Source organism: Pocillopora damicornis, chromosome 4 (assembly GCF_964200805.1).
Source record: "Pocillopora damicornis chromosome 4, jaPocDami1.2, whole genome shotgun sequence".
Lineage (NCBI taxonomy): Eukaryota > Metazoa > Cnidaria > Anthozoa > Scleractinia > Pocilloporidae > Pocillopora > Pocillopora damicornis.
Window position 1 is genome coordinate 7,608,484 of NC_142673.1, and position 18,232 is coordinate 7,626,715.

The 18,232-nt window shown below is 36.0% G+C and overlaps 1 protein-coding gene across 1 annotated transcript; it reads right to left on the minus strand.

The window, feature by feature from the left end:
* Positions 1-10,906: 10,906 nt before the first annotated feature.
* On the minus strand, positions 10,907-12,965 carry LOC149046666 (uncharacterized). Its single transcript, XM_089205435.1, has 2 exons — positions 12,932-12,965; positions 10,907-12,088 (listed from the first exon to the last, which is right to left on the minus strand). The coding sequence occupies exons 1-2, from the start codon at positions 12,944-12,946 to the stop codon at positions 11,678-11,680; spliced, it is 426 nt and encodes a 141-aa protein (XP_089061561.1). The 5' UTR covers positions 12,947-12,965; the 3' UTR covers positions 10,907-11,677.
* Positions 12,966-18,232: the final 5,267 nt, after the last annotated feature.

Genomic DNA, 18,232 nt, shown 5'->3' on the forward strand with positions numbered 1-18,232 from the left:
ACTGATGAAAGTTCTTTTTACATCAGCATCCTTTGGGTTTGTTTCAGATGGTGGAAAAATCAATTTTAAAGGAAGAAGTATGTCTTGATGAACATTTTCGTAACGGAACCACTGCACGAGTGGGCAAAGTGTTCTTTGAGGACTAACTTTTAAAAACCTATTTCTTTACGTCATCGTTGTTTACTTCAAATGAACTACGAAATTCTCCTCTGCATGTCTCCTTGGTATCAGCCTTGAAAAAACTAATTTTGTGCAAAAGAAAGTCATTCTATTAGGCGAACAATTTGTCATTTCTTTTAGGCGTTGATCTGTTCATCGTGGCCTGTTCAGGCAGTTTGAACGTCACTGATTAGGTATATTTTAGGATGAAACCAATAGTGCGCATAATTATGAGTACTCAAGCGTAATCACCCACGAAAAGTTTAAGTAGGCGTTCACTGAAGACCTCCAGATCTTTATAGAAGATCCAGATCTTTATATTGATTAGCGCATTGATGTGGCTTTTAAACATTTGTTTAATGTAGCTGCCTGAAGAATCTAGTTGAGAAACCGTAGAATTACAATAGATGACTATTTTCGAGTTAAGGACCGGAAAAATTAATACAATTGTGGTGCACAGAAATCAGCGGACTACAACAGATAGGGATCTGAAAACATTGGAATTGCCACTAAGGGCATGAAAATTGTGCCTAAGGTATTAGAACAATTATTCATATTAGCTTTATTAACGACAAAGGAAAAGAAATAACTTGTCAGCGTCGGTTTCTTGAACTTTTTATGTAAGAAAGGTGTTATCGGGAAATTCGCACTGATTTTGAAATGACAGGAAATCTAGTAAAAACTCCTTCAATTGATCCGCATATATATTTTTGTTTTAAGCCCGTCAGTGAAAAATGAGAGTTCAAAGTTATAAGTTATTGTTGGTGACATATGCATTTATCATTCAACAGGTAAATCTATACCTTTACAAGATAATTGTCAAGTTTGAAGTAGGAAAACATTTTGGGAGGTCAGGATGCTCAGATACTTCCAACGACTCAACCTTCTCTCCCCACCTCTAAATAAGGTTATGTGACGCCATTTATTTCACCTGTTCTCTTAATTAATTTTTTTCAACTGTTTCGTTTCATAACAGGAAGTCGGTCATCTAAAAATATATCTTCTTGTAATTATACAGATCATAAAAAAATTGCCTCAAGCAAATGTGTTGATATGCAACAATCAGATGCACAGAAATAATTTGAGGCTAAGTTAAGGTCTCTACTCAACGTCATTGTAAAAGAATTTTAAGTGAGTTCATAATCCAAAAGTGAGAGCGTGTGCTTTCACACAAAAAAATTTTTCTTGATGGCTAGTCAAGCATTTGATGAGGTCAAAGATTGATTTATTTCATACTTCCAATACATTTTGGATAGTTAAAATTGTGGAGAGTTAAATAGGTCATATTCTCTAGAATATTAGAAAACCCAACCATAAACAGTGTAGGCACTTTTGAAAATCAATTAGTAATTATTAACGTCTTAAAAACCCAGCGCGTAGGCCGTACTGTGAATATCGGCTCGAGCTCATGACAGTACAGACAGAGGGCCAATATTTCTTAGTGCAGCTCGAGAAAGCGAGCTTATTTAGTAGTTTATTATATGGCACTCAGACTAAGCTTGTTTCCATTCAATTTGCCGACAGTCAAGATAAAAAAAAACACACGGTTTATGACCGTTTCCGTGGAAACGGTCCGTATGGCAAAATTCTGACCAAACAGAACTCTCGGATATACCTTAAGACTACCTTGCCATATCATAAAGAATAATATATTTTTGTAGATAAACCTTCAACTAAATCGATCGTCTGCGACGAACAGTGAGAGAACAATAATCTGCATGTATACAACATTTACATCTGTTCCGTTTCGAAAGGAATACAATAGGAATATTATTCCACTAAAATCACTTAACTATCAGAAGTAGATGGACAATCAATAAATCCTTTTTGATGTTAATAAATGTTCGAAAAATATAAATTGGTTTGAAGTAATGTCACTCTCATTCATGACGGAGAAGGGTATATGCAATTTAGGAAGTATTATGGACCTTTAATGAGGTGGGCCTGTGCCAAAAACCTGAAGTTAAAAGGACAAATTTCAAAGACAACGTTTTATAAAGAGGAAACTGTTCAACTGTTTGCCGAAGTACATTATTTTTAGTTAAAGATCCAGTGGATCTTCATCTTTACTTCTCCGATTATAATCGATGCTGACATTTGTAGAATTTATATCTCAGGGTTCCACTCATTTCAATTGCTCTGCTTCCTATTTTTTTTCCCAAGGCGACCATCTCCTCTACCATTTTTTCACTATTGATTTTTCTTCGGCATGATTTCGTTTCATACAAATATCTATCTACCGCTGCTTAAGTACGGCTAGCATTTTTTCTATGTCGTTATGCTTTATGTGTTGAAGCTCCTGACTTAGCTTACTTTGAATTGGGGCATATTAAAATGATACGTCCACACCCGGCATTATGGCTCAAGTACAGACTTATCAACTTAGTGCAGTATCTGTCTCTTAGCTCCTCTGTGTCTCTGATTATGTAGTCACTGAACTTAAAATATAATTTAAATACTTAAAATATAATTTAAAACCTTAAAGTATCATTTGAAAGATGATGAAATAAACTCTGAATCAATTCATAACAGCAGTGCACGTATAGTTACCTTTTTTCATTTTTTTATTAGAAATAGGGAAGGAAAAGACTCAAATGATCATACGCCAAAGCTATGATAAATCATCGAATCTTAAGTCTGCATATAACGATTATTATGGATACAATCAAAAAATTTTTACTGGGCTATTTTGACGTATTTTTAATCCAGTTATTTTAGTTCTTCTAAAGTAACTTACGGGAAACGTGCCTTCTAAGCCAAGAAGGCAACGTTTAAAGTTGTGTATATTTGTAAACAAGACGTTTAAGATCCATGCATTTAAAGTCACATCTGCAATGAATCATCTGGACATTTGTTTTTCCACTTGATCTACTTCTTTTTAGCAACAGCTTATGGGAAATCCGCATACTGGGTTCTCCATAACTCTTTTTGCAAAACAATCGGAAAAGTCGTACATTGCCTTCACCTCCGCTAGGTTTCCACAACTTTTAGCTCGCCTACAAGTATGGTAAGTTACAATTCTGTTACATACAATAAGAGATCTGACGCTCTCAGTATACGACTTCGGCTCAGTCACAGGTATGGGTACTTGAGCAAGGATTTGTGCCTCTATAGCTGAACAATTGACCTTTCCACTTCCACCCGCGAAAAACGACGGTCTGGCGTCAGCGTGATCAAAAGCACCAAGTGAAAGAGCCAGCAACAGAACAGCAGAAAAAGCACGAACGATCTAAATCAACCAAGCAGAGAAAAGAAAATGAAAAGTAAAAAGTATTATTTTGTGAGTCAGAACGATAATCATTTCATGCGAAAACGACTTATCCCTTTTAAACCTCTATTCCTGTTATTTTATCTTAGATCTTTTCTTAAGGAGGAAAGCGACGAGCAAACAAAGAGAATGCAACTATTGACGACATGACGACGATAATATAATTTGAATTGATTCAGCGATTGTAAAGGCTGTGACAGCTAAAGATTTTGCTCATTTTTTACGTCGATTTCCCATGCAGGCCGTGGTAGAGGCTACATAAGATGTAAATCAAGTGATTAGAAACTTTTAAATCAAATCCGACTTCTCTCTTTTCAGGGTAGCCGCACATTTTTGGAAAAAATATTGGGTTAAAAGATAAGAAAAGGTAGCCCCAGATCATAGCTGTAGTACAAAGTTGACCATTTTATGTTTTGTACTTCTTCAGATTCTTCCAGAAAACAGATTTCTTTGAATCTTTACTCAAAAACAGGTGCTTATGTCCTCGCCATAACCTTTTATATACTCTCCATAAACCAAAAATATCTTTTTTCCCCTGTTTCTAGGAGATTGACACCGGGTGGTTTCAGCGCTCCTTGGTACATTTTGACGCAATTGAATTGTATTTTCTTTTAGGTTACTTCAAGATAATAGCAACGCTAATTGATTTGAACAGCTAAGTGTTTTAGGGGGATAATTATCTTAAGACACCCTCTCGAAACTGAACGGTTATGGAAGTGATATGGGATTTGAGTCAGTGTTCCTCCGTTGCAGTCCACTTTTGGAATGGTCTGTGTGTGTAAGGCATCCTTTAGTATTTAATAAGTTCGTCAAAACATTATCTCTTCATATTATTCTTCAGCTAAGAATAAAAATTTTGTCATTAAAAAGGACTTTTCAAACCCTCATAAATACACAAGTTCTTTTCCGTTTTCTGTTGATCAGTCAATGAACCGTATGAAAGATTGGGCAAGTCAACCGTATCACTGAAACGGTAAACAAGATTGATTAAGCTGAAACCGGACGCTATTTTTTTTAACCATTAATGGACTTTTTACCCCGAGGCAATTGCTTAATTACCTGTGACTTAATGAACTCTTTTTAAAATCAATCTTTTCGAGCAAAATCTAACAAACAAATAAAATGTGAAACTAACCGTTAGTCCAGTGAAGAGAAATCAATATTCTCTACTTCACTTGTTATCAGTATTTACATGTTAACCCTTTTTAACGTAGTGGTGACCAAGAAGAAAATTCTCCTTACGATATGAGTATATTATTAATCAGGCAGGTTAAGAGAATTGAGGGCGAGTATCAACCAGAGAGTGCATTTTGATTAGAGACCAAATTCTGATAGGCAAATCAATCCTGCGATCTTTGCTGTTAAATTGCTTACTCCAAATTTACGAGGAAACGATATTTTTAACCGCACGAAAGAATAAATGACAACCATTTTTCAGTTAGTTGGGACAGGTTTCGATGAAAAACTTCCTTTAAGAAGAAGTGACTGCATAACTGATGTATCATTTCTGTATAACACTCTCTGAGTCGAATGAAGGATATCGTTTTCCCTTCCGAAATAGAAATGGGAGTAATGACTTATTGAAGTGTGGTTTAATAGAAATGAAAACTACTTAAATTCAGCGGAGAGTTAGCAACCAGCAAAGCATGAAAAATATTGTGACGAAAGTTTCGAAGCTGCATCAGTAAAAAAAAAAATTTGCACGTTCCAGATTTAAACCACCTAAAGCAAGCCACAACAAGCCGTCGCAAATGGCGTTTTTTGCGTGGCACCCTGTTAAGATTATCTACGAGGTGGTCTTTTGGTTTAATTTTTAGCGATGAAGTGGACTGATAAGTTTGTTGCTGTACGAATGATGGGATCAGTAGCAGATAAACACATCTTCTTTTTACTTGTGTTCTGCTTCCTTTTCAAAATTATTTCGTCTGAAGTAGGCAATTTCCGCTTTTGTTAAGAATGGTATTGAGGGATGAAAGATACTTTGGGGCCGGTCTTAGTTATTGCTTCGTTCCCTTTGAAAATCATGTGATCAACCTGAAAACCATGTGATCCCCCAAAAATCCTCCGCCCCGCCTCGGCGATGAATTCCTTAGGTGCCAACACAAAGTCAAAATGCTGCGTTTCCTCACAGTCTAGAAAGGAGTCTTAAAAATAGATGATTTATTCTGTCACACACATGATTCTGAGTTATAAGAGTCCAAGACACTGCTTTAGTTATGTCGTGATCACGAGATACTTTCACGTAGGGAGAGAAAATTATCACCATAATGCTCAACGTACCAGACTCAGAAGTACTTGCCCACGAAGGTTGACCTATTCAGGGAGTTTCGTGGCTATCACAAGAGTTGAAAACAACTTTTGGTTGTGCTAAAATGGAATACATGATAATTTTCGACATCAAAACGAGACAAGCATTGGCCAGCTCATCATATTTCTTTACGCTTGAGGCAGAAGCTAATTCATATCGATTTTCAATTTGCTGCTAAAAAAGCTGACTTTCAAGATAATTTTTTTCAATTCCAAATCTTTTTATCTTTTATTTTATATCTTTTTCAGGTTAGGGAGGCATGTTATTAAAAAATTCATTTATCAAAATTTGAACTTTGAAGGTTTTGATTAGTTTCCAGTGAAAAAAATGGAATGGAACAAACTATATTCAGATTTGGCAGCAAATATGTTTATTTGCTCATCCGAAGACAATTATTCGTAATCATAGGTCGCCAATGATGTTATAGCTTCAACGTTAAATTTGCTGGACCGTACATTTATTAATTAATATGAATTTTAATGATAAGTGTTATGCTACTAGAGCTGTCATCGAATTGGAGTACGCAAACACGGTCAAATATCTCTAAAAGCAATTACAAAAAGGGGTTCGAAAATATTGGAAAGCTACGCAAACACTCTTCTTTGTCTTTGTTTTCAAAACTATCGCAAATTCTCCCAGTGCCTTGGTGTTCATTTACATAAACAGGAAAAAAGTCCCATAACATTGGGGAATTTTTGACAAATTATTCCCACGCACCTAAGCGATTCGTCTACTTACGCACCAGCCTTTGTGACGTCATAATTTTAAGAAGTTGCACCAGTAAGTTTTGCATATGTTTAGCAAACTGAAGGCATTTATGACGTAACCTCTCAGTTTAAAAGGTGTGTCATTTCTGCCTATTAAGTTTCACTCTCGTTTCTTGTCACCCATCGAACACTTTATCCATGAGCTGCGTTGCTCGGAAGATTGGGCGTCTACTTCCTACGTCATCAACAACAGATAAATTACATTATTATCCAACTGCGCAAAGAAGAGTACAAATACGCGGGAACAGAGTACAAATATCCCGCGATATTGTACGGTTATATTAACAGTTGGTTACTTTGTGTTGTAAAAATACCTTTTTAACCAGTCGGCTGGGCGCGCTACACTTCTCTAACCGCTTTCCTGTTTTCGCCTTATGAGGAATTAGCATAAAAACTTGGCAGAAAAAAAAGCAGTTGGATAATGAGTGACTTATTAGACGTTTTGGTATGTAGTATCGCTGAGTATTTTTACTTGCTATTTTTATTTTGACGGGTCCCACGGGCTCGACAAAATACGACACAACTCGTATAAATACTCAGCGATAGTACTCACCAAAATGTCTAATAAGATATATTTACTCTCACTTTGTTAACTCATTCTACGCTTTTGTCATATTGAATGCGATTATTGGATGTTAATTAAACCAAGAATATTTTGATTCAAGTCGAAAAAAGAGTCAGATACCTGCATTCGTGGAAAATTTTTATGGCACATTGTGGTTGGAAATTAAAAAAAAATTGTTCTTCACTGTTCACACGAGAACAGATAGCACTTGAAACTAGCAATGTGTTTTAATTTACTTTTTATCTTTTGATCTAAGGGTTATTTTCGTGTGATAAATTAGAATATATATTACTATGAAATTTTTCAAGGGATCACATTTTACAATACGGTTCAGTTTTTGACACAATTGTAAACGACTGAGAGCATCTTGCCATTTGAGAAAGTTACAAAGTTCACTTTCTCTTTACACTCCTTTTTGCAAAGAGGTATCTCAAAGAAATAATTATAAATAAGACGATAATCAAATTTCTTTAAACACTGATTGTTTGTAGTTTTTTCCTTCTCTAATTTTGCGCTGCTTATCATAGGCCGATCTTGCCTCGTATTGACGGTACTTTTCCCTGAAGAGTTCATCATCCCATGGAGTGGATAGACTGGTGAAACCCTAGGTCTTGCTTGCACTTGTATGCTAGAGTTCATCATTAATGCGCATAGCGCCATGCAGAGTAACTGAAAAAATGCTTGAGGAACAAAAATAGTTAATTAAAATTATAATCCTTCTGGTCTCAAATAAACGTTTTAATTCTGTTTTCGGCAAACTGAAAGATGTAGGAATTGAAAAATTGATCACTCGAGTGACCATCCGAGAAAGTAACCAAAAGACAATTTGTGAGGAAAGATAGCTCATCAGAAAGCAATATTTCAGTTCGACGAATGTGGTCAACTGCTTTCTTTTCTATTAGGGCTGGAAAAGCAAAGCGGATAAAGAAGCGTAGTGCGCGCAGCTGGTTAGTTAAACAGGTTTTTTTACAGTACAAAGTAACCAACTGTACGATGTCGCAAGATACTTGTACTCTGTTTGCGCGTATTTATACTCTACTTTGTGCTGTCGGATAGAGATGAAAATTTAAGAATATGCCTTAAAAGGCACAATAAATTCAACTTTTATTACCATTTGTTTTGTTGCTGAAGTTGTACTTTTTTTGTCGGAGCAGACAAGAAATAAAATTGCGACGAACACTAAGTTACATATTCAGTTCACGTTTTAGTAGACTCCAAAGTACGTCTAACCGCAGGAATATTGATCATATAGTGAAAGGTAACAAGGAGGACCAATACGCAAAAAAGAGTGGGTTGTTTCGTCGTGAACTGATTGTTTTGATCGTTTCACATGTAATCAAAGTGATCTCGCAACTTCAAGAACCTTTTGTATCAGCCTCTTAGCTTAACTTAATCGATGACTCTGTTCCTTCTTTCTTGGGCACTTGAGTTCAATTGTGCGTGGCACTTATTGTCTTCTAATTCTTGTACAATACAATTCTTATGTCAGGTATCCACCTCGGGGAAGCCCCAAATTATTCCTGTTTCAAGGTTTTCAGTGGCTTATGCTTTCTCAAAGAAATCGTTTCGGTAGTTTTGACTCGAAACCGTCAGCTGTCTCTATAGTTACAAACTTGCTGAGCCGTTTAATTCTTTTTTCGGCCAAATATGATTTAAAAATACCGTGTAAATTATAGAAGGAAGGCAAAGAACTTTGTGCACCAATATCAGCTAAAATTTGGACTACAAATTCAGTTGACGACCACAGCTTTCACTAACTGAATCGCCGAGAACTTGAAGTCATCAACAAGCAGTTACCCAGACTTTGAATGATGTCCTGTAAAGCCCTTTTTGTGGTAAGTTCAGAGTGTATTTTGGACAATTAATTTTCTTTAGACCAATTGATTTATTTTGAAGTTAGATTACTTCTTTTAAATATTGTTTTCACTCTTTTTTCCTAGTACATAAACTAATTGACAAATTTGTTAACTAGAAGCGTTAGGTAGGCTTGTCTAAAACTCAGTCGGAAGATACTATTGTAACTATTCAATGATAGCTCTAAATAAGAGGTCGTGAAGTTTATCTAATTTAATTTTAATAATTTTTAATTTTAATTTTTGAAGTTTGAACTAAGATCAAGGCAATTGAGTAATTTCTGTCAAACGCTCTTACTGTTTTGTCATTCCCTTTCTCATTGCATCATTCTCCGTGGGCAAGAAGACATGTTTGAATCTTTCAATTGATTTGATGCCAAATGTTTAGCAATTATGGTTGAGGTAAACAGAAAAATTGTTTTAAATCAGTGTCTCTTGTTTACACACAAAAGTATTCCCACCTCAGAGATATACATTTGTGTTTATCGGGCTGAGAAAACGTACACAGACACAAGCCAAACGCAGATAAATGGAACTAAGAGGCCTTGAATGAACCGAGGAGCAATTCTTGAGTTTGCAACCGAAAATTGATGCCGAAAAAGTGTTAAGTGTTAAGAGTGTTAAACAAAACCAAAATGTGGCCGTTACTAGACTGACGTGTCTCACTCTCTTGAGGGCTGTAAAGTATCAAAGCTAATCCAACTATTCGCAGTGCACCAACCACAACCACTTTTCCTAAGATCTAATTTTAATTCAAGTATTATCACAAACTGCAAAATACAGCAGCTCAACAGTTAGCAAATCTACATGTATTAACTTCTGTAGCTAATGAAAGTTATGACTAACGGAAGATAAGCTAATTTGCCTCCACTACTCAACCGGGCACACAAAGTGTTGATATCTGGGCGCCTTGACCAGCCAAGCCACCAATATGCTAACAAGAGTTTATTATAATTACGATTGAAGGAAACTAAAGATATATAAATCTTCCTTTTTTTCCCGAGCCCGCCTGCTGCGGACTATGAGCCTACTATTGTAGGCCGCCTGCCGTTTCTACCAATTTTGTTTCTTTTAAGAAAACATCGATTTGATTTCTTATCTTACAAACAAATTAATTTCTGCGTTGATCAGCGAACGGTATAGCCTCGCTGACTCAAACTCTTTCTTTCGTTTGCAAAATAAGAGATCCAATCGCTGTTTTTCCATCCTATTTGAGAAAGAAATCATTACATCTCCATATTTTTGCTCCCTTGAACCGACAATTGAGATGAATAGCTTCTTTCCAAGCTAATAATACCAGTGAATTTGTATTAGGAGCTCATTTGAGAGTCATTCCGGAGCCTTCTTTACTTTATCCACTTCCCTGCAGGCTTTGTACTTTGACTTAAATCTTTAAGTGTCAATCAAGTCTTGAAAAAGATGTTTTCATAGCCTTTGATTCGGCAACTGACAAACTTATACTCCAACATGAATCGTTTATCTACCAGATGAACTCCTGGACATACGTTGCGGCTGTTAAAGCTTCAAAAAAAATCATGGTAAGTCCGATCACAAATGATATCAATATATTCCTTAGTAGATACTCTTTCCGTCGTAGTCTGTTGTTCTTATCGGACATGTAACATAGCCGGTTTTGAGAAGTATCCCTAGTATCAACATGTCTTATTGATCGATCCTTTGGAAAAATGATCAAATTAAACAGACTTCGAGAAGGTAAGTACTGCTTTAATAACACGTCTAACTTACAATCACTGTTATATAACTTCACCTCCTAAACTCCTTTCACATGTTTTCCCTCTTTTAAAAGTAACCATAGAAATCTCACCATAAGGGGTTGAGGGGGTAGGGGCTGAGCTGATTCAATATTCTGACCTTCTTTCATTCTGAGCCTTAAAACGTCAGAATTTGTTAGCAGCGTAAAAACTTCGGTTTCAACGCAAATTGGTTTTCGTGACTTAGTGCCCTACAAAAGAAAGAACAAAAGAAAGAATATGCATATTTTGATGTTAGAAAATGAATCTTCAGCTTTTCCGTTTCAACTTTTTTGTCACTGCTGAGGACAACCGTAGGAGATCTAAATTTCTCTTTAAACATTATAATAGAGCGGATGTAAATAATAGCAAGTGCAGAGCAATAAACATAAGACCCTTTTTATGATGAAGATATGATTTCTGACGCAGTCGATTGATCATTTTAACAGCGAGATTAACTTAACCTTACGCATTCATATGAACTGGAATGGGATTCTAAACTTTACCGCTTAGAAAACTCAGTTCCAGGTCTCAAAATTTCTATAAAACATCTCGTTTAAACTCGGACAATGACTGAAATCACATTTTACTTGCCATCCTATGAGATAAAGGAGATGAGAACAAACTCCTTCCCTAAAACTGATTCCAGGTGTCTTTAAGTTTTAGCGAGTAAAAGCTTACACCAAAATACACACAAGCAAAATTAACAAAAAACAAATAAACTTTATCCAAACCATTTATTTTTTAAAAAGGATTGGACAGATTTTATTTACTGAAGTGAAAAAGAACAAATGTTAAAGTACAGTAGTTGTACTTTAATACACCTATTCCCTGGTATGAAATATAACTAAGCACTATTTATCGAGCCAAGGTAAACAACGAGACAGGTTGAGTTAAACAGTAAAGAAACAGTTTGTCGCAACACAACCTTAGCCTTATAACTAGCAACTCCGACCTTTTAGAACTATTATTGCTTCCTTGCTTCATTACTGTTGTTCTGTTCATTTTAAATTGCCAAAATATATGCAACTTGAACGTCTCGCTCCTCCCATAGCCAATAATCGCTGCATTTCCTGCGAAGAAGCCTCACGGTGTAGGAGACCGCCTTGCAACGGACGTCGCAGCCACTGCATGTGGCATTGGAGACAAATCTCGGCACTGTGTCTATAAAATCTATCACTGCGTACGTGAAAGGACATTTTCCAGAATAAATCGACCTCTTTTTTTGGGATCCTTGGTCTTGAGTTGGAGGGTTGGACGGAGGAACGATCATATAACCACGTCGATGAATGAACCGAAGGATGTCATCCGAGGACGTTTTGTTTGAATCCATGCCAAGGCAAGTGGCAAGGCTGCTCCAATTTTGATTGCATAGCAAACTACACACCGCGACACAGGAAGTCAGCAATACTAAAACCTGTTTTTAAAGATGATAGGGACATGTAAACCGAGTTTAAAACCATGACCCTATCTAACAGAACGTTGAACTCTCAAAGAAACGTGTTAGTATAATTGCTATGCTTTTCTAATCAACTAGAAGGCTTTGGAAAAATAAAAATTTAACGTTGCAACATTGTTTAAAATGACTCGCCGGCGATTAAGCGATTTCCATATAAATTGTGAGTTTCGAAAGTAGTTGGCGACTACTTTAATGTTGCTCTAATTCCCTTTTTGATTGGCTTTAGGAACTCATTACATATTCAACAACTCATCTGAAGCACCAAACCAGTTGTTTCTCTTGCCCTTGACACTAGTATTTTGAATTATCCATTGACTTCTTCCTCTCTCGAGTGGTGATTCCAATTGCTCTGGTTTCAGTTTTCTGCCGCTTTTCAAAAAGCTATCTGTGTTTCAGGCTTGATGCTGGCTACATCGTACATTTAAGGCCGTGTTATCTCTACTTTTATACATAGTTGTTTAATCCTCTCTACTGGTGCTCAACATCCAAAGGTGTACACTTAATCAGGGTGCTTATGGAACAATATACAATTTTGTGATAATGAAATAAGAGCCGTTTCAAGAACCATGCGTTTTAGAGGACGAGCAACCACCTATCAAATATGGCCAGCAATGAACATGTTCTAAATTGATTTCGGCCCAGAGAATTAAATGCACTAAATCGGTTATTTGGCTTGACTGCATCTTTGGTTATTGCCAGAAAATTTGGATAGATAAAAATCAAAGCAAAAAAAATATACCTAGAATAAATCAGCTTCCATATCTAAACCATTGTAAAGAATTACGCCTGAACACAACTTACCGCAAGTTTGTACATGGTTGTATGTATTTCTTTGTTTCTTCGCAAAGACTTGTAAGTGACATCTGGCTAAGCTGGGCAAAGCTTATATAGCCTTAAGTTTCGAGGCACAGCTGAAACGATACTGTAACCAAAGTGGACTTTTTCGATAAAATGATCCTGTTTCTAAATCTAGGAAAGTTGCAATATCAAAGCTATAAGCACTCAGGGTATACATGCCAATCTTTAAATTTGGTGACCTTCAAAATATGTTTTACAAGATATTCTTACAGTTATTTTTATCTGCAAATATTACAAGATTAATACCAGTGAACCCCGAGTGGCCTGAACTGTTCTTGAAGGCAGAAATAGAGTGAAAGCCTAAATGTACATGTACCTTGAATAGGTTTGATTCCTTTAGCCACATCTAAAGTAGTACAAAACTTCTAAAGTAAATAAGCATTTCCGAGTATGTAGTTATTCTCCTTCTACCGTTTCTGAACACTGATTTCAATCAGCGTGGGTATTTCAGTCTCTAAACCACAATAACAAACAACGCTTTGATGAAAAGTTTAATGATTCTGTATCAAATAACAACTGTATCTGCTGCACTGGCAGAGGCATTCATAATGCAAGCGAACTCGATCTTCTGCGGGAGTCTCCTCACCTGTATCGGTGTAGCAAGCCATTTCTTCCCTGCCTTATTAATTTATTGTGTTGACGTGGCTAACAATGTAATCTCTCGACCCTAACCATTATTTCAAGTTTCGTTTTAGAGGTGTTACACAGGCGGTATTCATTCATTCCGTGTTGAAGCTCAAGGCAAAATATAATATCTGATCCTCTCAACCGATATCACCACAGACTCTAACGATCTTAGCATCCATTCATTTTAGGAATAGCGAAGAAGAACTCAACCCTCCTATTTGAGAGAAACCACGATCAGATTTGTCTTTCTCATTGCATATTTTAAATCGTTTATGCGCTCTGTCTCCCTTCAGGGAGTCACAACATTCTTATATTGATATGAATTCCTGAAGAAAAAGAGTCTTAAAATATATCATCCATAAATGTTCACAGTAAACAAAACATATTATAATTAATTCAGTTGAAATTTAAGTGATTGTAAGTTGATGTTGTTAATTTAGGTCAAGAGTTTTCCCCTTTGAACCAAAAAACAAACCGAACGTGGGGATACTCGTAACATCTTATTAATAGAAAAAGAGAAAATAGAAATCATGCAAAGGATAATATGATATATTTTAAAGTAATTTTAAATATTTTTGACATCTCAAACGTTGGGACCCCAAACAGTTCCGTGCTGCGAAGCCATTCGATAAAATCTTCAGACGTAAATTTATGACGTCATACTTCTTTCAAGGTCTATACCAGATTGAAAAAAGACCGTTTTTCATTTTTCATACCTAATCAAAACTGAGCCACCTGTTTTTTAACAGTTCACACATGCACACGCCTCGCTTACTATTTACGTTAACAGATTTTTCTTTTGTACGTAGAATAACACTGTGACTTTTTCGAACGAAACCAAACCTTCACTAAGAGGGAGCAAAAGTTAAAGCGAGTAGTTTTATTATCAGTTCTTTGAAAATCGAAAACAAGCCTTGATGATACATCTATATTAAGATACAAGGTAAAAGTACCGTCCTTAAGCTTTAAGGGCATTAAATTGATCGGGACGGTTTACCGTGGTCGAGATCACCTTATAACATTGCTGAATTCACGCTAGACACACTAAAGTTACATGTGCTTGAAATAACAATATCAAAAAATAAAAAAGCCTTGACTTTGCTTTGTTCTGTTGTAAAGCACGCTGGAAGCGGCTAGAGCAAGAAAGAAGAGTAGGGGGAAAGATGACACGTAGTCAAGTGTTTCTTATTACTTCTTGAGTGTTTTGTCCTGTTATGAACACGAAGCGATATACACTATACGAGTGTTAGCAATGTTGAGTTTTATTTACCTATGTCAGGTTACAATATCACTGAGTGTGAAAACCTCTAAAACTCGCACGGTCCATTTCTCTTTTCGTCTCTGTTCACGTTATACGAACGTCAATTATCGAGGTTGGCATGTTTACAAAGCTTTCTTTAGTTCTTCCGTTGCTACTGGCTCGCTCGCTTGTTCTGAAATTTCCTTTCAATTAACAAAAAGAAAAAGCTAAAGTGACGCCCGGAAAATGGTAGGACATTGTACAAATTGGTAGATGGCGTGACCGTATTAGTTGAGCTCTGATAAAACACGCTCAACCAACCAATGACAGCACGTGTTATATCCGAACTTTATAATAAATTCAAGTAAATCGAACCTAAAAAATTAAATATAAAGAATTTGGAAAGACCGAAAAAATATGCACAGGTTAACAATTTGACATCAACGTAGTTTTAATTGCATTCAAATAACTGATAAGCATTATACCTATGTTTGCTATTTATATAACTGAATAGTTGATAATGTCTGAAAAATTTTTTGTAAATAATTCATGGATATGAAAGAATGCTGAAACCTTCTGAAAAGCGATGAAACCCTTTTCTGAAGACATATATATATCGATATGTCTGTCACTATCATTATTTGAACCGGAATCAATCAGGGAAAGTACCGTATTTTATGTTAGAAGGAATATTAACAATCAGGCTACAGTGGGCCGCACTTGAAGCTAAGAAAAATTACAATTGACACTAACCAACGTAGGTTCTGTTGGCTGGAAATAGCACGTTTGAATTTTTCGATGGCTGAGAAATAGAGATTTTTTAAAGCTACCTCTCACCTTCCGTATTTCATAGAGTTCACATCAAAAATAGTTACATCTGAAATATCTTTTTATAGCTATGGACTCAAACAGAATTATTGCCATACTATCCATCAACCATCTACATCTAAACTTTTTTTTATATTTTTTATTTATATCAAAATAAGTTAATTGAAATGACCAAGCTTATGGTCCTATTTCTCGGAGCCCATAACAACATTAAAACTTGACTTTGCTTGTCAGATATCAAATGGCTTCGTTGTTGATTTGTTAATTTACTACCATATAAAGAAACACAGAACTGCTGTTTTTTTTTTTTCGTTTTTGTTTTTTTGTTTTTTGCAAAAAAAGGGAAAGTTGTGTGCTACCTTGTTCCATTTCAAACAATGAAACAAAGTTTATTTGAAGTTGGGGTGATATCAGCTCGGTAATTATGATTATATTTGCCTGAGGCAGCACATTAATGTTGCCTATGTCTGGCAAATCTATTGCCGGAAACTCAGTCATCTTTGACTGCGTGGAGAAATAATATTGGTGGCTATATCAATTTACAACCGTTTACAAGACAAGGATGAAATGTCTGGTTATGCCAATTTCGCCACAGTCAGGTATTATTTTGAAGCCCGTGTTTTAACAGGCTATAAAGCCTGTATTTTTTACTTCGTCTCGTGCTTGCGCTTGTGCTTGCCTTGATCCCGTTTCCTGGAGAAATAGGAGATGTTATACTTCAATTCGTGCATGTGTCGTAAGTGCAAACTAGAGTGAGGCCCAATACAACAATGAAGAGATAAAAATAAATCTGTATCCGGAAATTCACATATATTATAAACTTTCCTCTGGTAAGATATTTATTCATCGAAAACTATTTATCTTAAAAAGACTATGATTGACATAAATTTAAAATGATAAGTCACCCAGAGGGTTTTGGATTTTATCGCGCTGTAAAGGGGAAGGAGATCAGACAATAACGACCAAATTTTTCAAAACTACCAGCAATGAGACCAAAGTTCCCCATAACTTTATTTCAAGGAGTTTATAGCAATAAATTGGAAGAACATTAAATCCAAGAATTTTTCGGAAAATCTGATTTAATGGGAAATTTAAGGCTTAAGTGAGTAATAAACGAGGCTTCATAAGTTGGAGTTCTCAACGATCCCATTGACCGTGCAAGATTTGAGTTTGCTTTCGAAAGTTTTGTAAGATGAAAGCATTTCAAGTGATTTTTGAAGATTTTGACCAAGACTCAATAAGAGATTTAGTTTAGGCAGAGGAAATGGAAACCGTCGATGCGATAGAAAATTAACTAACTATGAGCTAATAGCAGCTCAACAGTTGTTGTCTATCGATTCTGCTGCTCTTTATATTTCATAACAGGTGGTAATTAGATGTCTAGTAGGATATAAAGTTTAAAGTATAAACGCCAGAATTTGTCTCTTTTCACTTTTAAATAAAGCAAAGAAATGGACTTATTGTGATTGGGAATGATACGTTTACGTGATTCGCTGTTGTTTGTACACGAGTGCATCTGTACCATGGCTTTACTCAAATAGTCAAACATGGTATATTTTCAACTTCCAGTAATAACTGGGAACCTGCGGCTGAAATTATACTCTTAGGAAAGTTTTAATGTTTTTATTCAAATAATTTTCCTCGTATGCCTTCTTCAAAAATTAGCACCACGGTATCGGACGCGACAAGAAATTTCAATTGAACGTTTTCTTTCACATTCTAGCTTGACGCAAATCATGTTTGCTGTTTCTAATTTCAAGTAGTCCTTGTTCCCTATTTTTAATCTCGGAAACTTCCTGGTGTTGACTTGTTGAATTCCTTCTCCAGATTATACTGCTTTCCGCCTATATTGCTTGTTGGATTATACCGCACGAGGGTTTCGTGCTTTTTGCGCGCTGTGATTGGTCAGGTCGGAGGTTTTTAGCTGAAGATTCATAATGTATAGTCCTAGAAGATTGGTGAATGCTTCACGACAATTCGCACCCAACTCGTTGAATAGCTGTATAGTATTAGATTTCCGGTAAGAGAAAGTACATAGCAAGGAATGCTTTGTAAGCATGAGCTACTGCAAATGTTATTGATTTAGAAGATTATGAAGAGTAAGAAGAATAAATACGGGATGAAACGTGATCCCTTTCATCCGTTCCGACATCCTTTAAGACGACCTTTGAAATAGATTTCCGAGTGCTAAGAAATCGTGACGATTTCCTTTCACAGGAGCTACGTGCTGCCTTAAAGAGCTATTTCCTTTCCGCGAGAGTTCCCACAGACGTCCAAAAGTGTCAGTGCAGCCGAAAAAAAAAGAAACTTTAGTCACATTTGGAGGAGAAACGCATTCCTTCAATAATCTTTTTAGGAACGTCTTTAGTATTGACCATGTAATATTAGTGGATGCGGTTCAGTAAAAAGGAAAAAGAAAACAATGGTGTCACATTGTTCCATCACTTGAAAATGTGCTCTCTCGTAATACTTGGTACCTACACAGGTTCATTGAAAGTGTTCATAGCACCGATATCTAAATGATAAATATTTATGTCTAGGTGTAGTAT